Here is a 25335-nt window from a genome sequence, read left to right as displayed (position 1 = left end):
TGCAGTTCATAAGAACACCATTAAGTGTTAAACACCAAACAGTATAACTGTATATAATCTGGATGTAAGTTAGCTTCATTTTTGTCGTTTTTGAACCAAAATATCCTAAATATTGAATGAAAATCTACACGGGTAATGTTGGCCTAATTTAGCTTTAGAGAATAATTTATTTATTATTATTTTTACTTTAAGCGATGTTGGCATTAGTAGAAACATACAAACCTCGTCGATAAGATTTCGAGTCTTTATCGTTTAGTAAACGATGTCCCCCGTCGGCTGCCGTACTGGACTACAACTCCACCCAGAACTACATTCCCCATGAGCGCCGCGCGCCGCGAGGAGCATCGATAAACTCTCTTCAACACACAAACCAGCCCAATAATCGCAAATAGCCGTAAGTACACACACAAAACTTACTGTGTTCTAACGCTTTTAAGATCATCTCGGGATCTTGTGCTGTTTTATTGCGTGTAATCGAGTCTGTTTATGTGTTTTTGGAGGGAAAGCGGAGAACAGAAAGTTAATGCTAACGCTAACAACAGATACTCGGTAATAAACAAATGTGATTACAAACATACTTCTGCTCTACAGAAACATCATTTATTAGACATCTATTTTATAAAGATGCTAAATAAATTTTAGACTACATATAATACGAATCTAAGACATAATATCTGTATATACATGAGTTTAGTGCTGCTGTTTTCGTGATTTGAGTCTGTTCTGCTCGCCAAGGCTGCATTTACTTGACCAAAAATAACATAAAAAGGTGAAATATTATTCTAATGTAAAACAGCTGTTTTGAATATGAATCTCTGTTAAAGTATAATTTATTTCTGTGATGCTCCGCTGTATTTTCAGCATCATTCCTCCAGTCTTCAGAGTCACATGATCTTCAGAAATCATGAAAATATGATGATTTACTGCTCAAGAAACATTTCTGATTATTATCAGTGTTGAACACAGTTCATATTGTTGTGGAAGCTGTGATACATTTTACTTTTCAGGATTCACAGATGAACAGAAAGTTCAAAAGAACAGCGAAAACATTTGTAGCATTTATTCATTTAGCAAATGCTTCTAACTGAACTATTATCTGTTTGTCCATTTACAGATGGTCACAAAAATAGAGTTTCCAGTTTTTCCTCTTGGGTTGTTAGTTCATGTGATCCACTGCACAGTTCAGTTTTACACCCACACACACACACACACACACACACACACACACACATATATATCTAAACATCATAAAATCAGGATGCATTTACTTGAGATGCTAAATAAATAAAATTAAGTCTGAGAAACTGAACAAAATGATCATTTTCGGATAATGTTTGATATGGAAATCTATAAGTGATTTTTGGGATAAAAATTATTTTAAAATGTGATATAAAAACTAAAACGTAGATATATGTAGAGCTTATAGCGCCGATATGTTGTTGTTTTTGTTGTTTTAATTATTATTGTTATTATTAAACAAGATAAAAAGATTAGTCCTGGTATTCTTTGAACTGTTATCGTTCTTCTTATGACTGGGGAAGTAGAGTATGTGTATTAATGAGTTGTTTTTCCTGGTCAGCTGATCTAGTCTGAATGCAGCTCGTCCAATCAGAGCTCAGAGTCTGGAGTGATTGACAGCTCTCTCTCTCTGTGTGTGTGTGTGTGCGCGTGTGTGTAGATACTCTGGGCACTCATCTGCAGGCTGGAGGCACAGAGAAGCTCTTCTTCTGCTCGGGGAACATCGAGTGTCTGGTGGAGAGCTGGACGTCGGATCTATAACATGCATCAAGCATCCTCTAGCACTTATAAGCCAGCTGTTGTCAACAATAGAATTTGGTTTGGTCTTCCACTAAAATAAATTAGTATTATGTTTTATTATTATTAATTAACATTGTATTATTATTGTTATTATTTAGTTTTACAATACAATATAATTATAGATTTTGTTTCATCACATACAAATATTTAAATGAACAATAAAAAAATATTATTTTTATATTTATGTTTTTACATTATTATTTTTAAATACTAATTTAATTTTAGAGTGCCATTAATATTGCAATAGTAATTTATTTCTTTATTGATTTAAATGTTTTATATTTATATTAAATATTGTTATAGCTACAATACAGTATAGTAGAATTATTGATATTTAATTTTTGTACGATTTAATAAAACATTTAAATTTTGAATATTGTTGTTATTGTTACAATGTAATATTGTTGCTATAGCAATTTCCTTCAGTTTTATAATCAAATAAAATATTGTTATTGCTATAGAAATAATTTTTTATTGAATAAATGTTATAATTTATAATCTAGCCAAATTATATGTGTAAATAATTTATTATAATTACAATCATTATAATAATTATTAAATACTCAAGTTGTATTTTACACTATGGTAGTATTACTGCTGTATAATTTAAAAGAAATATTTATATACAGAAATGTGTGTGTGTGTGTGTGTGACTGTGTGTGTGTGTGTGTGTGTGTGTGTGTGTTAGGCTGATGTTCAGATGTGAGAGCCACTGTCACAAGGTAAGATCCTGCAGAGACCGCAGCCGTCTGCACCAGCAGGAGGCGCTAAAGCACCGACAAACACACACACACACACACACACACAGATGAGACCCTATGGAGTCAATATAATGCCGTATATATGCAAAAACATAATGTTTAGCGAAAGAAAATAGTTTTACTAACAAAAATTTTAGTATTTAGGAAAATAAATGTGCTTTTTGCAAACAAATAAAGAATTGCAAAAGAAAATAAAGAATTGGGAGAAAAAAATGAAGTGTTCCGAACAAAAATAAAGAATTGCAAAACATAAATGAAACAGCGCAAAAGCAATGATTTTGCAATACATATTTTTCTGCTCATCATGACATAGGTCCTGTCATGATGAGCAGAGGCTTGCGAATGGATCGTTTCTTTTTATTCACTAGCATTAAAACATGCATGTTTTCGTTTCATTTACTTTATTAACACATGTATATGTGCATTAGCAACGTTTGCTCAAGTTAAAGAAGTTGTTACCATGAACATCTGCTGTTTATTTCTCTCGATGTGCACACTTTTATAGCATGGATTGTTTCATTTGGTTAACTGCAAGTGTGTTAAGTGTTTGTTTAAAATCTCCCAAAGCGCACGGAAGCATTCTTTGTTCACATTAGTTCAGTTCTGTTATAAATCACCCTCTCCTTGTGATACCTGTGTCATACCCATGTCATTATACAGAGTTGTGTCCTGATATGACACAAAAACAAGAGCACACACACACACACACACTCTCATACACACTCACTAACACACACAAACAAACACACTCTCATACACACTAACACAAACAAACACACTCTCATACACACTAACACACACACAAACAAACACTCTCGTACACACACACACACACAAACACTCTCATACACACACAGACACAAACAAACACACTCTCATACACACACACAAACACACTCTCATACACACTAACACACACACCCACCCAAACAAACACACTCTCATACACACTCACTAACACACACACAAACACACTAACACACACAAACACACACACCCACCCACCCAAACAAACACACTCTCATACACACACAGACACACTCATACACACTAACACACACTCACTAACACACACACTCTCATACACAAACACACTCTCATACACACACAGACACAAACACACACACAGGTGAGTCTCTCTCTCTCTCTCTCTCTCTGATGAAGATGTGCACATCATCTAATGATCAGCAAACATGATTTTCTTCCTCGTGGCCTCGGTGAAGTTCACATCATCACGTATTTGTGGATGTTAAACAGTAATCCAGTAGTTATTTTAGCCATGTTTTGTAATGTGTGTTCAGGGGCTGTACGGGGTCGCAGTTTCTCCTCAGATGCCCCGTCTCTAGACTCCTCAAACACACTTACCCACAACACCCTGCTTCAGCTCCGTGTACCTGTCAATCAAATCAGACTCACAATAGACACCAGTCATTCAAACGCTGATGTGCACACTGCTGAGTCGGGAAGATTCTTAAAATAATCTCTTTTTCTCAACAAAGATGCATTTATTTGATCAAAAATACAGTAAAAAATCTAAAATCTAAAATAAGTGTTTTCTAAGAGAATATCTGTTAAAATACAATTTATTGCTGTGATCAAAGATGAATTTTCAGCATCATTACTCCAGTCTCCAATGCAAGCGAGGTGTTAGAAACACATTAGAAACATGCTAATCATGCTAACAAAATGTGTAGATAATGCAAACACATGTGGTTTTATTAACAAAGTTCGGGAGAAGCACGATCAGATAATCATCCAATTTGGTACAGGTGCATCTCGTTTAGCTAATCATCTTATAGCACGCACGCGTATATATATCCAGTCTTCCTACCTCCTGTCCCACGACAGTTTTTTGGCATAGACCGTCTGTCAGCATTCGGTTCGCTCTGTCAGCATTCGGTTCGCGCTGTCCGTCATCTTATCACAGGCCCAATCTTCCTTCCGACGAAGATATCTATCCGCCGAACACCAACAAGCGTCATCGCGTCAGCTGCTCTTCTCGCCAAGCCACACGTTGTGGCCAAAAGCTCGTGCAAATCCTTGAGCTCGCCTCACTCGGCAACACGATTTTCTCGCCAGGACCGGGCTCTATTATAATGCTGGATCGCAGCCGTGCTCCAGTTCTCCCCGCAGTAAACCTCTCTCGCTTTTTCAGCCGTGGCGCAGTTCGATGCTGCCTCCACTAGCGGCGAAGACCGTGCGTTGTTGTAGTGGCATATCGTTCGTGAAAGAATCGTTTTTTCGAATGAATCTTCTAGGCGAACGAATCGTTCTCGGTTTACACTCATTCATGAAGAATTTTTCAGAGTTGTCATCCACAATGAGCGAGTTTCATATGAGTCTCAGAGATCGAGAGCTCTCATTCGTGAACGAAAGGACTAAACCGGTATACATGTCGAGTTGATTAAACAGATACATGTCGTCCGTAAACGCAAGGAACTCTTATCAATTTTGTTAAGATGAGAGTAAACCGGGTCAGTTAGCCATTTAGCATGTCAATCTTGCAAAATGTAAAGCGCAGTTATAGGTACTGTGCACATATTGTTTACATATTTAGCATACAAAAGATAAATTCCACGTTTAATCCCCGATTTATGAACGTGAATATATAGATCAATATATGAACCGTCTGACCAAACAATTAAAATGCTAATCATGCAAGAAAACCTCGTGATTTGCTCATCTGAACAATTTAAATAGACGTTATATATAGAATGCGCTTATGAAGACGCCAAAATTTGTTAAACGGCGTTATGACTTAACTCTGTCCGATGACGATGCCACTTTTTAACCACGAAGCAAAGGCTTTTTGCAGAGTTGTCATCCACACCGAAATGTCTAAAGACATTACATTTGCTTTACTGTGCATGTTTAAACCTCACTGAGATGATACAGACATAAGTTTCATGCAATTATTCCGGCAGGATCGATTATTTAGGGACATATTTCACCATTTACTGGCATGATTATTCAGAATTTTTCACGCTACTGCCTCGTGTTTGGCTGCAGAACAACAAGTGTGAGTAAATTTTCTATCGTCTTTTTAGGACTGTTATATGAAAAGCATGCAAAGTAAATGTCTTTAGAAACGGCTTGAATTTGAATTACTGCAATTAACGTTACTGCTATAGACATGTCTATTGGTACAATGGTTTATAAAACTAAACATGCTACATTGTTTCAAAGCCTCTATTTTCACAGTCCATACTACAACAGGAAAACAGCATCCCAAATTTATCTGCTCCGGAGGCTGTTTAAAAGGGCCCGAAGGCCAAAACAAGAGGAAAAGATGCTTTTCCAACAGGACTGTATTAATTCAGACAAGGTTTGAGCAATTGTCAAATCAGCCAACAACTACAGCAGCCAAAGCAAGCATGAAGCTACTTTTACTTGCAACACGGGCCTGCACATCTCAGTATTTCCATCCTGTTACTTCTAATAGCAGTGCAGGCTACACAGGTTCTTCAAGACATCACACACCCCAGCCCCTTCCCACGACCCACAGCTACAGCAGCTGAAGCAAACGTGAGGCCGCCTCCATTCGTAAACGCGCCCTCAACTCTTCCGCTCCCTCATGCTACTAACCATTTTTCTGTTCAGTGGCCTCCAGCTCCAGATTTGCCAGAAGGCAGAGGGTACCAAGACCTATTATTGGTCAGGCCGATTATTTTATTTATTTATATATCTATCTCGAACCCTCTTCAGCCAACCCCTCTAACGCCAGCTCATCCCCTTTCACTAAAACTCCTAATCTACCATAGCTAACTCTCCTAACATGCCCTATCTATCTGTAATGGTCAATCCTCACTTCAGCCATCCTTCCGCAGGAGCTTTCTCTGTATCTCCCCACCGCCGCAGTATTGTCCGCTCCTGCAGGAGCTTTTTCTGTTTTTTCCTCACTGCCGCAGCAGTCTCCGCTTCCGCAGGAGCCTCTACCTATATTTCACCACTGCCGCAGCAGTGTCTGCTCCCGCAGGAGCCTCTACCTATATTTCACCACTGCCATAGCAGTGTCTGCTCCCGCAGGAGCCCTGTCCATCCTTCCCTACTGCCGCAATTCTCGCTGCCGCAAGAGCCTCAAAAATAAATAAATAAATAAATAAATAAAAATATATATTTTATGTCCATTCTCCAATTCAACCTCATCAGGCTCGCTTTTGTCTAACTCCGGAACGCCCAATCTAAATTCACGATGGACCCTCATTTCATCAACGACTCTGGTTTAAAAAAAAAAAAAAAAAAAAAAAAAATTAATCGAGTAACAAAATGTGTTGTTGCTTAATTATACTGATGTGCGCATGCACAGTAAATCTGATGGGTAGGATAAAATGTCAGGACCCCGGACCTTTATTTAGTCGGGTTGACGTACCTTTTCAGTTCTGTGTATGTGATGTGACGCTAGTTTTACTTAAAGTCAAATGCTCATGAACTGACTGTCAGAGCAGTTCTGGAGATGTTGTTCATGTGTTCAAGTCCTCATTTAGTGAGACAGCAGACGCAGAAATTACCGCGAGAGTAATGCGCGCTTCAGTGTGTGTGTGAAAAAGGAAGTCGCGCTCCTGCTCCATTCATTAACAGAGACACACAGAACATGCAGGATTTACATTTAAACACTGTTCCGTCTTAATATTTAGAGATATTAATTCGTGAATCGGATGTAAGTGCAATTACCTATTTTGATTAATTCATTCAAAAAAAAAAAAAAAAAAAAAAATGCGAAAGAACCGGACGTGAGATTTAGAATAAATTAAAAGAGGCTTCGAATCAGAGGAATTTGCCTACATCATTTTTCGTAATCGCGTTACTCGAGGAATCGTTTCAGCCCTAATCTTAAGCAGCTCAAAAGGGGCCTCTCACATAATCCGATAGATGCCCTCGGTTGTTGTTCATCAGACATTAAAAAAAAAAAAAAAAATTTTTATATATTCCTCCTTAAATCATGTTGTGTACTTGAATAATAGAAGCCTCTCAGTTATCGTTTTTTCGGCCAAAGTAAGGGCCCTCCAGCCATCGTTACAATCTCCTTGCCTATTTCAGCATCGGACAGGGCTCTCCCTTCCGGTGCAGCTGGGCAGTGGCTCCCTTCGGTCGCAGTGTGAGCCTTTCATCTGTCATTGAGTTGCGCTGCGCGCTCAGCGGCAGATGGGGGTATCCCTCCCGGTGCAGCAGAGCCACAGGCCCCCTTCGGTCGTTGTGACAGCCCTCCATCCGATGCATCAAATTAAGCCGCTTATACAGTCGCAAGGGGGACTCTCCCTTCCGGTGCAGCAGAGCCGCAGCTCCCTTCGGACGCAGCGAGAGTCCCTCCATCAGTCGCGTTTTCTTGCCTACTCCGTATCGGACGGGGCTCCCCTACCGGTGCAGCAGACCCACGGCTCCCTTCGGTCGCAGGGTGAACCCCCCGTCTGAGTTATGTTGCATGCTCAAGGGCGGACCGGGATCTCCCTCCCGGGGGAACACAGCCGCTGGCTCCCTTCGGTCGCAGCAGGAGCCCTCCATCCGATGCATCAAACCATTCCTCGAATCTTCTTGCCTATTCTGCATCTGATGGGGCTCTCCCTTCCGGTGCAGCAGACCCACGGCTCCCTTCGGTCGCAGGGTGAACCCCCCGTCTGAGTTATGTTGCATGCTCAAGGGCGGATAGGGTTCTCCCTCCCGGGGAAATAGAGCTGCTGGCTCCCTTCGGTCGCAGTGAGAGCCCTCCATCAGACGCATCAAGCCATGCCTCGCATCGCAAGGGGGACTCGCCTTTCCGGTGCAGCAGAGCCGCAGCTCCCTTCGGACGCAGCAAAAGTCCCTCCAACAGTCGTATTCTAGTTAGCGTCAATCAGGGCTCTCCCCTCCGGGGCAGCACTCCTGCTGCAGAGTTGCGAACCCCCTACGGAGGCTGGGAGAACCCTCAGAGGCAAAAAACCGTGCCTCCATAAACCCGCAATGGGGGACTCCCCCTTCCGGTGCAGCAGAGCCGCAGCTCCCTTCGGATGCAGCGGGAGTCCCTCCAACAGTCGCGTCTCTTTGCCTTCTCAGCATCGGACTAGGGCTCCTCTTCCGGTGCAGCAGACCCACAGCTCCCTTCGGTCGCAGTGTGAACCCCCCATCTGAGTTATGTTGCATGCTCCACGATGGCTAGGGATCTCCCTCCCGATGGGGTACAGCCGCTGGCTCCCTTCGGTTGCATTAGGAGCCCTTCATCCGACGCGCCAAACCGCGGCTCGAATCTCATTGCCTATTCAGCATCTGACGGGGCTCTCCCTTCTGGTGCAGCAGACCCACGGCTCCCTTCGGTCGCAGTGTGAACCCCCCGTCCGAGTTATGTTGCATACTCTATGGCGGCCAGGGATCTCCCTCCCGATGGGATACAGTCGCTGGCTCCCTTCAGTCGCAGTGAGAGCCCTCCATCAGATGCAACAAACCGCGCCTCGTACTCAGCCGCAAGAGGGACTCTCCCTTCCGGTGCAGCAGAGCCGCAGCTCCCTTCGGAGGCAGCAAGAGTCCCTCATTTCTTGATATCTGGCATTGTGCTCCTCCCATAAGCGGCACGGAGGGCTCGCTGGTAAGACGTTGCGAGACGCAGCTCTCGTCGAACACTGCACGGGCTCTCCAGGTCGCTCTGCATTTTCTTCCCAACACGCATATTTTGGGGGGCAACTAAATTTTATCTCTCTGGCTGCTGTCCTATGGCTTTAAGCTTCTTTTGGGGAGTTATTTGGGTTCGGGCTATGCTCCGGGCCCGGACCCCTCCCCCAGGACAGCACGCCAAAATATGCCTACTATTTGCCTTCAGATTAGATGTAAGGGTGAACTCGTGAAATGTGGTTTTATTAACAAAGTTCGGGAGAAGCACGATCAGATAATCATCCAATTTGGTACAGGTGCATCTCGTTTAGCTAATCATCTTATAGCACGCACGCGTATATATATCCAGTCTTCCTACCTCCTGTCCCACGACAGTTTTTCGGCAACCCTCCTCCACCCCAACTCCTCACTTCTAATCTATTTATCCCAAATTGGGATAGGGGGAGTTATTTGGGTTCGGGCTATGCTCCGGGCCCGGACCCCTCCCCCAGGACAGCACGCCAAAATATGCCTACTATTTGCCTTCAGATTAGATGTAAGGGTGAACTCGTGAACTTGCTGATCATGATAGAAACATGCTAATCATGTAAAAACATTATCAACAAGCAAGTTTTAATACATTTATATTAAATAATAAAACAGAATCTAGAATTTAAAAGTAAATTAATTTTTAATTAAATTTACAGTAAATTTAAGAGGTTAATATCATCATATATATTGATATCGTATGATATGGAAAAAATATTGTCAAGTCAGCATTATTTGTATAGCGCTTTATACAACACTGAGTCAGCGCAGCTTTACAGAGACAAACAGGAAAAGAGTTTGTCAATGATGCAAGAAGTCAATAACCGAGTCGTGTTCCAGATAAAGTCAGTTCATTGATGATTCAGTGATGTCATCGTCCAGTTCAGCTCTCGTCCGATAGTGTCTGTGCAATTGTGATTAATATTACAGAAATTAAATTATAAAAAGTATGTGGAGGCTCTTCAAGCGTCTGTCATCCTCAGGACGGGAGATTCAGTTGTGCTGCACAACTGAGATACATTTTATTTTTCATGATTCACAGATGAATTTTGACTGTTAGTGTAAGTCAGTCAGAAAGAGAAGCTCCAGAGACACTTAAATCAGTCAGACATTAATCAGTGTGACTTGAGTGTGCAGATATGTGTCGGTGCTGCTGTATGGATGCATGTGTTTCTATCTAAATGCACATAGATGTTTTTGTGACTGATGCCCTGTGATTGTATGAATATTGTCTCTTCAGTTAAGGGTGGGTGGAACGACCCTCCAGCTGTACGCGCAGGACAATTACAAAAAAAAGGTATTTATTTATCATTTGCATAATGATGTTGCTTATAATAATCAAGCAGGGAACAATCTGACCTGTTTTCCACTGACATGATGCTGATGCTGATTCTCAGTCTGGCTCCGTTCTGCATGTTTCTACCAAATAAACATTTACTTTGATGCATTTGGTAGGCGCTTTAACTTAAAACAACCTACACTGCATTAAAGATATACATAGTTAATGCATTCCCTGGGATGGAACCCATGACTTTGATGTTGCAAGCGCCATGGTCTGCTGTCTGAGATTCAATAAGAAATAAGATGAGTGAGCTCTACTTTACCTCATCGGTCTGTCTGCAATAAATTTTTTTTTTTTTTTTTTACAAATATTGCATGCACGAATCATATAAAAAAAAGCTGAATTTTATTACATGTTCTCCAAAGTATAAAACATATAATGTCCGTAAAATTATTAAAAATATTGCATGCTGTTTGTTCTGTGGTTGCATAAAAACCTGAATTAAATGTATTTTAAATATTAAAATGTAAAAAAAAATTCTAAACGTTAAATTTTTCCAGTAAAATTACATATTTGCATGCATTTGAATGAAATATCGACCTTTTTATTATGTATTAAAATAAATAACTGCTGTTTGTCGAATGAAATTCTGTGATTGCATAAAAACATTGAATTAACATGTGTTCTCAGAAATATAAAACAAAATGTTTCCAGTAAAATGTACATTTGCATGAAATATTACACATTTTCCTTGTTATAGTTTAAAATAACTGCTATTTGTTTATCTCAAGTTATCTGCAATTACTTTAAAAAAAAATAAATATGCAAACAGTGCACAATGTACTGTTTATGAAAATGGACAGGTCGTGCTGCTTCATTGTTCAGTTCTCAGGTGGAAACATGGTTAGATTGAATGTTCAGTACTTGAACAGAGTGTCATTAAACTTGGTGCTGAGTGTGTGTGTGTGTGTGTGTCCCTGCTCCAGTCACAGCGCTGGTGATGGGTTTCCCAGCAGAGGATCTCGGTCCTCAGGATCGAGTCCAGGTGCCGCCCGGAGCCCCTCAGGAGCCCAGCATACAGGTGAGGTCATGATGTTAGAGCTTGTGTTTTCATCACCATAACTCTCTCTCTGTGTGTGTGTGTGTGTGTGTGTGTGTGTGTGTGTGTGTGTGTGTGTTAGTCCTTACAGCAGCATTATGCCGAGCAGGTGGAGTAGAAGGAAACCCCCACAGAACACATGATCCTCAAGACCACCTTCAGCTGACCACCGCTGACCCGCTAACACACACTGACACACACACTGACACACACACACACTGACACACTTACTCTCTCTCTCACACACACACACACACACGTTTGTTTTTGTGTAAAGTGTGTTCATCCCATAGGTGTAATGGTTTTTATTCTGTACAAACTGTATATTCTATGTCCCTTCACCAACCCTACACCTAACCCTAACCCTCACAGGAAACTTTGTGCATTTTTACTTTCTCAAAAAAACTCATTCTGTATGATTTATAAGTGTTTTGAAAAATGGGGACATGGGTTATGTCCTCATAAGTCACCCTCTCCTTGTAATACCTGTGTCATACCCGTGTCATTATACACACACACACACACACACACACTAACAAACAGACACACATACTCTATCAAACACACAGACACACACACACGAAACTGATCACATACGAACCTGCCAAGAGCTTTCTCAATCTGTCTTTATATAACCTGGGATTGTTGCACTAGTCACTGAATCTTCCAAAGGTTTGCCTCAGGTTAGTTGTATCAAAGGCCTTCAGCGTCAGGGTTGCCAGATCCCAGAACAGTTTCCAGCACAAAGCCCTCTCAAAACCTGCTCAACCAGCCCATGTTCCCCCGTCCAAACACAGCAGTGAAATAACATTTAGATTTAGTTTTGGTATGTTTCAAATCTTATTTAGTTGAGTCTAGCTACACTTACTTCATTAGATGTGCAAATATAACAATCTAATCTCAGTTTTATTCCTCTTCGGTTACTCAGCTTTTTAATTCTTTTTCAATGCTTTTCTTTGTCTTTGAGTAACACTGCCACAATGTGAAAGGCATATTAGTAAAAGGATGTATTTTATTTTTCTTTCTCTACATCCCACTTTTCACTGAATGGATAAAAATAATACATGATGGTTATTTTATCTGTAGATGGTTACATCTAGAATCCTGAAGTTAATGGACATGACATTTATCTGAATTAATCAAGCAGAATCCGTTTCATATTTATCATTTCATTTTTAAAAACCATTTCAATATTCTGTTTAAAAACAAAACATGCAATTCATTATATTGAGTCAGAATATTTTCAGGATGTGCAACAACATCCAATGTGTCTTGTGAAATGATCTGGATTTATATATTTTATAAATTAACTTCCCTTGCAGCAAACGAAGCACAAACTGGACGATGCCTCCAAGCGTCTGGTGACTGTGTGACAAGCTGCGAGACCAAGCGGTGAGTTGAGGACGTTTATTCAGTCTCTTCAGTTTCTAATGCGTCCTAATAAACCTGTCATGTGTCCCGCTTTCCATCACTGGTGTTCTTCCATGCAGCAGGCCTTGCTCATCACACAACAAGCAGAACGACTTTCTGTGAGGATTTATTCATAAATATTATTGCATAAATTGCATTGAATTGAATGCAATGGTTTGCCTAAAAACAGGCCTTAAAACAAGCAGAACCAATTTTTGTGAATTATTGCATTCAGGTCGAAGCGAGAATACCATGCATAATTGTTAATGCATAATTGTGTTGCATTAAATGAAGCAATTTGTAAAATTTTATTAATATTTTGGGATTCAACTTTATAATTGTTCATTATTTTTTTTTGCATAAATTGCATTGAATAAAATAGACCTTAAACCAAGCAGAACTTATTTGTGCTAACTGTTACATTTAATTCAGTGTGAAAATGTAAGAACTGTGTAATGAAATGCATGCAGAAAGACTTCTTCAATAATTGTTGGTAAAACCATTGTGTTGCATTGGATGCACAGGTTTGTATAAAAAAGGCCTTATAACAAGCAAAATAAATTTGTACAAATCATTTGTTAAATAATTACTGTATGTAATTGTTACATTTAACTCAATGTAAGAATCTACTCAAGCAGAACAACTTTCTGTGCATAATTGTTCATAAAAAAAGTTTAATAAAAAAAAGTTTACCTAAAAATGGGCCAAGCAGAACCAATTCATTTAAGTTATTGCACTCCGTTTGTAATTGTTTGGAGTTATTTTATAAATTGCATTGCATTGAATTAAAAAGGCAAATCATTTGTAAAATAATTCCTCTGTAAACTGTTGAATTCAATTCACTAAAATGCATTGAATTGAATGCAACAGTTAGCCTAAAAAATAGCAGAATCAATGATTGTAAATTATCATGTAAATTCAACAGATGAATGTCTCTGAATTCTGCTGAAGTGAGTGCGATGAAACCTGGAGAGAAAGTGTCCAGGTCTTATTTCATCCCCAAATTAAACATTTGTCATTAAACATTAATGCTCCTAAAAATATTCTTATTTAATTTACAGGTGAAATATGACCTGGACAGCTTTTGTGAGATTCTTCGGTGCTTTAACAGAACAGAGAAAGTGAATACAGTTAACCTGGTAAGATGTGTTCATGTTCTGGTTCTGAATCTTGCCGTTTTGTGTCCGTGTGCATCAGAAAACAGTTCATTCTGAGCTCTTACATGCTTGAAAACACTTGAAGAAAAATATACACCACTTTCATAAGTGCTCAGTGTCACAGCTATTTCTTTACAGATTTATTTCCAACACTTCTGGTATTAATTTTGAAGGAAAAAACAACATTTGGAGGCAATCTCAACAGAACATGAGGGTTTAATTCAGTTTGAAGTTCTTTTGGTTTTTAGTTTATCCTGTAGAGGGCGAGAAAACATTCCTCATCAACCTAAAAGCAACATGCGTTTCAATCATAGACTGTATACCGTGCGTTTCACTCCATAGATATATTTCATAATGAAATTCGCGATTTGATTTATTAGTAAATGATGAGCCCGACCATCTTTTTATAAATAAATAACAACTAACAATAATATTATGGTATTATTATAATAATATTTGTATATTTAAAATATTGATATATGAATATAATATTCATGAAGATAAATATAAATGAGCAAATTCAGTAATATTCGCGCTTTGACAGAAACAGGAAAAAAACTGCACTTTGATTCATGGTTAACTCAGTTTTACTAGTTGACTAGTTGCCGCTGGGTTTGTTTTTCATGCCGTGACACACAACGGCTGAGTTTCCACACGAAAGATTCTAAATGAATGTGCTCCTGTGAAACCGCGACCGTTAGTGTCTCATTTTGGCGCCGTTGTATAAGTTCATCCAAGGAGATCGCTGATTGGTCCGGCGGGGTCATACGGCGCTGCTGATTGGCTGCCGCTGATCTGCTGTTGGCATTCCGGCGATGTTGTGAACTTCTGTAACCTTCCGCCGTGATGACGTAACGTCTCAGCGGCCAATAATAACACTGCGCTTCTGACAGAAACAGAGAGAAGCTTCCAGAGAGAATCAGACACAAGTACAGACATGAAGTTCATGATTATGAGCTGTGCAAAAAATGCACCGTCTTTAACAGCAGGAAAACATTCCAATCAGGGCTGTAGATCTAGCAATTTAGATTTTATTTTTTTTTTAGAATTGAATGATACAAATTGTGATATGTTTCAAAGATTAGGAAGATGTGCTTGAATTATTTTAAAATGTCCCTGAACTGAGAAAAATGGCAGAAATGAAGTGCAGAACACTCAAGATCTTTGCTTGAGACTTTATTTTGTAGTAAATGATAACTAAACAAGTGTTTATACTGACTGTTATCTCTAACAGGAACATCACTTTAGTTTTAAGAGCCGAAGGCTTCTTTCCAAGCAGCATGAGAAATATCACAACTGCATTTTTGGCATCTTGACTCACAAGTGTCAGAAATAAGGCGATCTGTGTCCCGGGTGAGAGAGATTTACAGTATAAAGTCTTCAAAGAAAATGCAATCCAAATACTTTTAAAGTTACCAAACAGTTTAATTACAAGCAACTTGTGAAATGAAATCCAAACATGGAAAAATAGCACTCTGAAAATACATTATGTTTGATTAAACATACAGATTGAACTAGAGCAAAAAAACCTCAGTTTGCACCAATTCGGATTGCATGCAACACAATGGCTTTTGGCTTCATAACACACATGAATTATTATAATTACTGTGAATCCACAGATTCAATCCGTCTGTATTATTCTGCAGTAGAAAAGAGTTCTGTATTAACACAGCATGCTCACAGACGTATTTATAAGATTTATTAACATTAAATTGGGACTTGAAAGATAAGCATGGTGTTGCACCATTAATTACAATACAAAACCAAACTCCACATTCGATCAGGAATCAATGCACGCCGTCATTCTCACACAAGCTCAACCATTCAATCCAGCGACAGATTCCTTCTGTTAAATGTAATTCAGTGTTACTCAAGTAAGTGTGTTTACAGATTAGACATCAAATTGAACTCACGTTTCACAGCTGTTTGTCGCATTTGTGCCGTGTGGTCAAAAATTCACCAAAAATCACGAATCATGACTACAGATTCCAAACTATTCACGCAATTCTCCGAATGAACCATTTGTGCAAGTATGGCAACAAAATAGATTGGCAATATTATTAAATTTTAAACTATATCTGCATCAGAACTCTATGTAGTCCGGATGCAGTTAAGGTGCATCTGTTCAATATTAAATAGATGTGCATCTTTAATTAAATTCTACCTAACTGCACTGTTAGATTTGGTAAGACGCGCACAATAAAGGACTGGGAGGGCTACAGGGTTTTTGGGCACTGCATTGAGTGAACATCACATCATCTACGTGAGCTCAGACTGGACTCGAAAATATCTACAGCTGCTGTCGAGAAGAGGAAGCCGGAATAAGAGCTACACAAACAGGTCAGATCCCCGTATTAAAGCTTCACAGGCTAGACTGGGAAACACAACATTTCGCATCTGACGTGAAGGTAGAGCGGAAGCAGCGTCGAGACTCTCCGTCGCCGGAGGAGCGGACGTCCTTCTGTTTTCCGGTGTGCGGCTCGTTGGGATGAACGGAGGGCGGTGGTTAGCCACTCCTGTGACAGCCGTCTCCGGTGCGCTGGACTCGAGCGAGCACGGCCTCTCGGGACACACGCTTGGGCTCTCGGGCCAGACCCAGGAAACACATGAGGTCTATGAAGCAGGTGGTCAGGTTGAGCTTGCAGCCGAACTCGCTGGTGGCGTAGTCGAAGGGAAACGTGTGGTGATAGTTATGAAAGCCTTCACCTGGGAAATGAAAACAGGAGAATTCATCAATCCATGCAAATGCAAACTATAACAAATTATTTTTTCTATTTATACTTTTAAACAGTTTATATATATAAAATGTTTATATATCAAAACAATAATTGTTGTATTTCTACTTTATATTAAACTATATTTTGCCAGTTAAGTATTTATTTATTTTACTTTCCCATGACAGATTTTTAGGACAATTAAGCCAATTTTCCTCCAAAATTACGTCATGATATCATGAAATATAAATTCATACCTTTTTGCATATTACAAAAATATATATTCTAAATATAATAATCATATAATTTCTAATATTTAGTAAATATATATGTATTTCAAAATATAATTTATAATGTGTATATATAATTTATAATGTGTATATATATATATATATATATATATATATATATATATATATATATATATATATATATATAATATAAATATAACCTCTAATGTGGTCAAACATATACATATATTATAAATGTATTTTTCATAACAAAAATATAGTTTTTATAAAATTTTCAATGTTAGTTTATGGCAAGTAAGGTCATTTTACCACCCCCCCACCAAAAAAAAAGAAAAGAAAGACACACACACACATATATATATATATATATATATATATATATATATATATATATATATATATATATATATATATATATATATATATATATATATATTTTTTTTTTTTTTTTTTATATAATTTTTCTTTGTATTTTTCAATATTGTATTATTTTTTTTTTTTTTACAATAAAAATATTTTGCATTACTGCAAACTCAAGGTCAAGAGAGAGATAATTTTTTTGTGCTCAGCTAATCACAAAACGATCAAAAACGGTCCTATCACATCACAAAAAAAACAAACAAATGCAACAAGGGCAAGACGATGGTTGATTTCCTATGCGTTCAAAACACGTATAGCTATGTAAGAGTGCTTAACTGTCCCAAAAACACATTTCAGCTCCTTGACCATATATTTATTGTGAACTCATAGGTAGTTCAAGCAGTTCTTGAGTTGTGTTGATGCTGTGGGTGTAAAAGCCTGAAACCCTCGCTGTATCTCAGACGTACCTATAGCGCTGAAGGCCACGAATCGGTTCTCCCGGGGGTTGATTTTGACGTCGTAGGGCCGGTTTCCCCACATGTGCGCGGCGCTGTTGACCAGCCAGGTGGCGTTGAGCACAAGAGCGTACCTGAGGAGGGCAGGGACGAAATACGCCACCCACAGAGACTCGCCCCAAAAGTACCACGGCACGACCGTCGGCACGAAGAAGCACATCAGCAGAACAGACGACTTGTAGAACCTGAGACAGTTCAATCAAACTCAGTTAAAACGGTTTACTCTAGCCAAAAGATCATGTTCCATGAAGATATTTTGTCAATTTACTAGCATAGAGATCTCAAAACATTTTTTTTAGCACTAATACGCATTGATAAGAACTTCATTTGAACAACTTTAAAGATGATTTTCTCAATATTTTTATTTTTTTGCTCCCTCAGATTCCAGGTTTTCAAATTTGAGTTGTATCTCAGACAAATACTGTCCTATCCTAATAAACCATACATCAATGATAAGCATATTTCTTCAGCTTTCAAACCATGCATTAATCTCAATCTGGAAAAATTGAGACTTATGACTTGGTTTTGTGGTCCAGTGTCACATATGAAGTGATTTCAGACTTGCCTTCTCTGGAACATGACGACTTTATCGGCCTTCAGGTCTCCGAGCTCCAGCTTGTGTCCCTTCTCGATGACGTCCGGATGCTTGCGCACCAGGAGCCAGCCGATGTGAGAGAAGAAGAAGCCTCGCACGGCGTTGTGAGGGTCGGCGTCCGTCTCGGAGTATTTGTGGTGAACGCGGTGATCACGAGACCATTCGAAAATGTCATTCTACAGAGAGATCAGGAGAAGTGTGCCATTTATAGACCACTAATTAAAAGAAAAAAAACGACTGCAATTCTGCTTTGTGCCACTAGTTGTGCACAAACTAAATACTACATCTTTAACACAAACATCTACGAAAGCCTGTTTCAACCCCAAAATAAAAAAAGGTAATTGCGATTTTGAGTTTTTTTCTCTCAATGGCAAGTTTTTTTCTAGCAATTCTGACTTCTTTTCTGAGAATTGTGCGATACGAACTAAAACAAAACACAATTTTCTTGCAATTGCGAGTTTCTCACAATTCTCACTTTATAACTCGCAAGTGTGACTTCTTAAAATTGCGTGATAAAAAGTTGCAATTACCTTTTTATTTTTTATTCAGTGGCAAAACGAGCTTCCATAAAAATCTTCCAATCAAAGATATAACGTTTCTTTTTTTTTTTGTGAAGCAGCGAATACACAGAAATGACAATCAAATGCATAAGTAACAAAACTTTATAGAAAGGGATTAACCACTATTTACAACTTCTACAGTTTCGCTAACAGTCAAATGGGTTGTTAAAGTATGCTAAAACTAAGAAAAACATTTCTTCAGATAAAATGAACGTTAAACTGAAATTATTTTCTTTTTTAATTATACTCTATACTGACGCATGCAATCATGACAGAGTATTCCTTCAGATATGTTTGTTACCTGGAAGGCCATGGAGTTTGCGAAGGCGAGAAAGATCCGGAGAGGTAATGATGCTTTATATGATCTGTGGCTCCAGAGCCTGTGAGCGCCGGCGGTGACGCCCAGAGCACTGAACACAAAACACACCAAAACTGCAAAACACAAACATACACAATTCATTATCAACTGCTGGTAATCACTTTAATGGAGCTACTTAAACCCACAAATCACAACTTTCAATGCAGCTCTTGTAATTGTAATAATGAGCTCTTGCCATTCAATGGGGCTAATTGTGCGCATTAGAACATTTCAAGATGAGTCTGCATAAGTTTTAATTAAAATGTAAATAACGCAAAGCTAGTGTATGCCTTCAGAAGGCTTTATTTGGATCTTGATGGCTCAGGTCTCTATTCTATGGAAGACAGTTTCCGCCATTGATTAAAAAATAAAACAAGGTGACTGCGACTATTTATCTCACAATTCTTTTTCTTTTCTCACAAGTCTTTTTTTTATCTGAATTGCAAGATATAAAGTTCAGAGAATTTAGACTTTGCAATTCCGACCTTATAACTCAAAATTCTGACTTTATATCCCACAACTCTGACTTTATGTCCCACAATATAAACTCGCAATTCATACTTTTTTTCTCAGAATTGCTGGTTTACGTCGTAAAACTCTGAGTTTATATCTCGCAATTATGACTATTACTCGCAACATAAAAATGCACAACTATGAATTTTTAACTCACAATATAAATTCGCAATTCTGACTTTATATCTCACAAAATACTCGCAATTCAGATTTTTTGTCTATTATTCGCGATATAAAAATTCGCATTTCTGACTTTTTCCTTCGAATTGCGAGTATGTCACAATTCTGACTTTATAACTCACAAAATACTTGCAATTCCGATTTTTTTCTATTATTCGCGATATAAAAATTCGCAATTCTGACTTTTTCCTTCGAATTGCGAGTATGTCACAATTCTGACTTTATAACTCACAAAATACTCGCAATTCTGATTTTTTTTCTCTGAATTGCAAGTTTATATCTCGCAATTCTGACTTTATAACTCAGAATATAAACTCACAATTCTGACTTCATAACTCTCAATATAAACTCACACAATGCAATTCTGACTTTATAACTCCCAATTCTGACTTTTTTTCATGGAATACCAAGTCTATATCTCAAAAATGCAAGTTTGTATCTTGCAATTCTAACTTTATCGCAATATACACTCTTACTATTTTTCTCTGAATTGCAACTTTACAACTCGCAATTCTGACTTTTTCTTCTCAACAATCGTGAGTTTATATCTCGCAATTCTGACTTTATAACTGTTGCAAAGTTCCTTGATTATTACGCGGGAATGGGAGTATAGTTCCTAGCCATATCGGCCTAGAAAAATCGCAACTTTTAATTTTCTTCCGCTCTTAGTACACGATGTTACTACAGAAGAGTCAACTTTTAAATAGATACAATATTGAAACTCTTTGGTCATTTTCGAGCGTGATGCTAACAGTCTAATAAGATACAATGATCTATGCTAAGCTAAGCTAAAATTGCGACCGCCAGACCCAGAGATCGGCTGAATGGATTCGAAAACGGTAAAACTCAACTGTTGAGTTGGAAAATAAGCCTGTTTAAGTGTTCCTTTAACAAGCACAACTTCTGATTTAGTAAACGTTGATGTAAACTAATGAACCTTATTGTAAAGTGTTATGTCACCAAAGTTTAGAATGAGTAGGTGTTTTTTTTTTAATAGAACAATTCTTAACACCCCACCCCAGACCTCACGTGATGTCTACCGAGGGTCCCCCCCAAACTCTAAACACATGCCCCCGAATATGATATGATACTTACACCAGATCCACGTGAGAACACGGGCGGATGGAAACAGGAAGAGTCCATACAGAGCTCCGACGTGCAGGACAGCCATGAGAATCACATTTCTCCACACTATGATGGTGGCAGGTTTGGGCCCTTCTTTCTCTTTATAGGTGTGATCAAACACGTCCTCCACTGTCTCCGGATGCCGGATTGCAGATTTGATGTCCCTGTCAGGCATGATGAGCTCTGCTGACACAAGCTTCTGTTATTTTAACACACAGAATACAGGATACAGGATACAGCAGAAGCAAAGCGAGGGCAAAGTGGGTCACATCCGCGTGACGCATCACAGCAGCCGCGTTCGTTAGGAAGCAACACTCACCGGACTGATGCTGCGTACTGAGCGCACGGTGACCCGCGGAGAGAAATACGCTGCGTCAGATCTGACAAACACAAGAACGCGTGAAACGCAAACAGCTGCCGGTGATGCTAACTACAGAAATACTGCGCTCTGAGTGGCTAGATACTTCGATGCCTCCTAAAAGCGAGCGTTCGGATTGGCTGAGGCTCGTCTGATGTTTCTAGCGCTCGTTATTCACTCCAGCATCCCCGTACAACCAAACCAAACCGGGGCCGGTGCATTTATACAGCAGCTCCGCTCACCCCACCGGCGAGGAGTTTCTCCGCCGCAGCCAATCACCGCGCGCTCCCGCTGGCTTTGCACTAGGCACTATTTCATCATTACACGCCTTATTGTTTTCATATTTGTTCTTGGATGATCACGTTATATTGCATCTTAAATTACGCAAAACATTGATAAACTGATAGCAGGACAGTAAATATACCTACTTTCATTTTAGTGAGCTGAACTACAGTGACCTCATAGTTTCCCTTGCTTTGCATAGTCAGAAATAACATATTTTTATTTAAGAGACTTTATATAATGTATTGTATTACACTGTTCCTTGAATAAAAATAGTTTATTTCTGAGGGCGAGTCAAGTGAATGAATCGATTACTTTAAATAAATTCTCTGGACAAGCGTGGATGTTATCAAACAAATGTAAAAAATAAATAAATAATAATAATAATAAATATTCTATCAAAAACGACTTAATTTTAGTGAATCATTTTGTACAGACTGTACATAAAAATGCGCTGGTTCAAAATTGATTCACTGATTTATTTTGCAACAAGATATTTACTATATATTTCTATTTGTAAAAAATTTTTTAATATATACACAAAATAATATTTTCTTATAATTACCTAATTTTGTTTTTATTTATATTTATTTCTTAAATATTAAAAAACTATTAGTTTGAAAGATGAATTGCTTTAAATGTTTTTAATCGTTGTTTTGCTATGATAAAGTGATCCTGAATGTTGGTGAAATGAAAGTGAGAACAACTCGTGTTTATTAATTATAAGATATTATATATTGCTTAAATAAAGAGGTAAAAAGGCTCATGGAGTCTGAGTAGCCTTACTGGTAAATAAATACATAAATTACTCTGTGTTGATAAGTTAGTCTGTAAGACAATAGTATTTATTAACTGTAATTCTCAATCAGTGCATCAGAAATCAGTCTCTATTTTCTCATGTTTGTGATACAATCCTCAGCCATCTGAAGACTGATCATCTCATCTATTATTATTAATAACTGTAGTATTATTTCTGTGCTTTGAGATACATTATTCTCTTTTCTAAACCATAATTTGTCATTTTCATTACCATTGGGGAATGTGTGCGGGGGTTAAAAGTTATTTTAAAAACTTTTTACATTTGTCACACTATATGACATCATGATAAACTGATATGAAGAAGATATGGTCCGTCCAAATAATGATTTTGAGATTGGCATGGCACGATGTTGAGTGATATAATTCAAACCTTTGCTCTCATTTCACCATCACACACACACACGTGAAACACATGCATTCACATTGCTATATTAGATTTATTTATAACAATTTGTGCATCTAAATATAATTATGAAAATTGTGATACACTACCATTTAAATGTTTGGGGTAAATACCATTAAAAAGGGTAATAAAGGAAAAAAGGTGTACTTTTATACTTCAATGACATATTAAATTGATAAAAAGTGAAAGTAAAGACATTTATAACATTACAAAAGATTTCTATTTTAAATAAATGCTGTTCTTTTGAACTTTCTGTTCATCAGCGAATCCTGAAAAATGAAATGCATCACAGTTTCCACAAAAATATTAAGTGTTTTCAACACTGATAATAATCAGAAATATTTCTTGAGCAAGACTGGAGGAATGATGCTGAAAATACAGCGGAGCATCACAGAAATAAATTACACTTTAACACAGATTCACACAGAAAACAGCTGATTTACATTATAAAAATATTTTACTATTTTACAGTATTTTTTTATCAAATAAATGCCGCCTTTAAAAAATATATATATTCCAAACTTTTGGCCATCAGTTTATATATTCAGACAGGGTGTCTAGAATTAAGACCTAAAATTAAAGAGTTCATAGCTTCACACGGTGTGTTCATCCACACTAGCTATTTCACCAGCATGTCAATGCAACAGGTTGGTGGATTTATTAATCTTTGCGTCCTCTCTATAGTTAAACTATAGCGCCATCTACTGTGCGTTTCAAGAAAGACAGAGACTCAATCACCTGATACGGGTCATTTAAGGATGAGACATTTATATGAAAATGTACATGCATTTATGTGCTATCAAACATATGACCCCAGCATCATGCGTGATGACAGTTTATAACTATTTTTAGTTTGTCTAATGCATATTGATTCTTACTTCCTGTAGCCTTCAGTATATAGATTCAATTATCCAAACCAATAATTCTATATGGTCAGAAGAGGGAATTATATATGTTGTGTTATCAGGTTCTGAAAAGCATGGTATTTTTAAATGCCACCGTGTATTTGGTGCTGATTTTGGACACGTCATCATTCCTCGCCTGCTGAGACTGTTATTATTCATAGAAATATAAAAAGATGGTGAAGTTGGTATGAAACCTGGAGCATAAAATGGGCGGGGTTAATGGCCCAGACTCTGATTGGCCAGGTACAATTATTGCCATGATTCTGACCATGCGTCAGCAGAAAGGCATATATAAACATAATATAGGAGAAAATAAATAAATAAATGAAGTTAAAAATAAAAAAATAAAACGGATAATAGTTTAATAAACAATAATGTTAAATAACACTTAGAAAATAAATCCAAATAAAGCATAGACTGTCATTTTCATACATATGTTTTAGTTTACTAAGTGGTATGTGTGTATGCTATTCTGTTTTTTTTTACTATTGTGATTCAAAGAGCAAAAACATTATATATATATATATATATATATATATATATATACACACACAAATAAAGAAACAATATCCAAAAGAAGGAAAGGAAAATAAATAAAGTAAAATGACAACAAATAAAAATTGCCCTTGTGGGTAAATCCACTATTAATGTTCAAATCAAAGATACATACATTTATACACACACAATAAATATATATAAACAAAACCATCAAACTGGCTTTCTTATTGATAAAGGTACACTTATGAATGTGAAATAAAGTAATTTAATCAATTAAAAGCGGTGTTCCTCTTGCTCAGAATAGTCAGTAAAGCCAGAGTACGTTTTCCTACAAGATGAAAAAAGTTATGAAACATTGATACGTTTTAACAGTCAGGTGTAACAATAACCCGGCTGTTGGATAACAGTCACGTGGCACCTGTTACATTTCTCCGCGGTGATCGGATGAGCCAATCGTAGCCGTGTGTGATGACCTCATCTCACAGCGAGTACAAAGAGCAGATTTCATTGTGTCCCAGATACGTCTGTTAAACATCGCTTCATCAGGAAAGCATCTGCTAAGACGTCTTTAAGATGTCAGTTTTAGATCATAAACATCTTAAAGACATCTTCTGTTTAACAGGAAACGTTCTATAGAGGAGCAAACACTTAAAAAAAATACATAGACCATATAGACGTGAGGCCAGCGCGTGCTATTATGGATGCCAGGTATAGATTATTTTTAATATGTATACTTTTTACCACATGAATGTTGCTAACAAAATAAAAC

At 37.9% G+C, this 25335-nt stretch overlaps 1 protein-coding gene and 1 long non-coding RNA gene across 3 annotated transcripts; one reads left to right on the top strand and one right to left on the bottom strand.

The window, feature by feature from the left end:
* Positions 1 to 284: 284 nt before the first annotated feature.
* On the top strand, positions 285 to 13673 carry LOC113055837 (uncharacterized). Its single transcript, XR_003277582.1, has 7 exons — positions 285 to 394; positions 1679 to 1836; positions 2507 to 2540; positions 10423 to 10479; positions 11451 to 11545; positions 12886 to 12955; positions 13054 to 13673. It is a non-coding gene; the product is annotated as an uncharacterized LOC113055837 (long non-coding RNA).
* Positions 13674 to 15290: 1617 nt separating this feature from the next.
* Positions 15291 to 21878, bottom strand: LOC113055811 (acyl-CoA desaturase). 2 transcript variants are annotated; one of them, XM_026222178.1, is made up of 6 exons: positions 21621 to 21878; positions 21272 to 21484; positions 19427 to 19557; positions 18536 to 18741; positions 17923 to 18155; positions 15291 to 16836 (listed from the first exon to the last, which is right to left on the bottom strand). In XM_026222178.1, the coding sequence occupies exons 2-6, from the start codon at positions 21474 to 21476 to the stop codon at positions 16637 to 16639; spliced, it is 975 nt and encodes a 324-aa protein (XP_026077963.1). In that variant the 5' UTR covers positions 21477 to 21484; positions 21621 to 21878; the 3' UTR covers positions 15291 to 16636. The 2 variants fall into 2 exon arrangements, with proteins under 2 accessions (XP_026077963.1, XP_026077964.1); XM_026222179.1 differs by having other exon boundaries at positions 21272 to 21500; positions 21621 to 21877.
* Positions 21879 to 25335: the final 3457 nt, after the last annotated feature.

This window comes from Carassius auratus, chromosome 37 (assembly GCF_003368295.1).
Source record: "Carassius auratus strain Wakin chromosome 37, ASM336829v1, whole genome shotgun sequence".
In the NCBI taxonomy this organism is placed as follows: domain Eukaryota; kingdom Metazoa; phylum Chordata; class Actinopteri; order Cypriniformes; family Cyprinidae; genus Carassius; species Carassius auratus.
The sequence above is the reverse complement of the archived record's forward strand: the minus strand, read 5'-3'. Positions and strand labels throughout refer to the sequence as shown.

What these genes read in the sequence shown, in the direction of transcription:
- LOC113055811 (XM_026222178.1), bottom strand. Translation starts at nt 21,476, where the DNA reads ATGCCTGACAGGGACATCAAATCTGCAATCCGGCATCCGGAGACAGTG. An exon ending in GTCGTCATGTTCCAGAGAAG is followed by an intron (nt 18,156 to 18,535) that starts GCAAGTCTGAAA and finishes GAACTGTCTCAG; the next exon opens with GTTCTACAAGTCGTCTGTTC. An exon ending in CGTGGCCTTCAGCGCTATAG is followed by an intron (nt 16,837 to 17,922) that starts GTACGTCTGAGA and finishes TTCATTTCCCAG; the next exon opens with GTGAAGGCTTTCATAACTAT.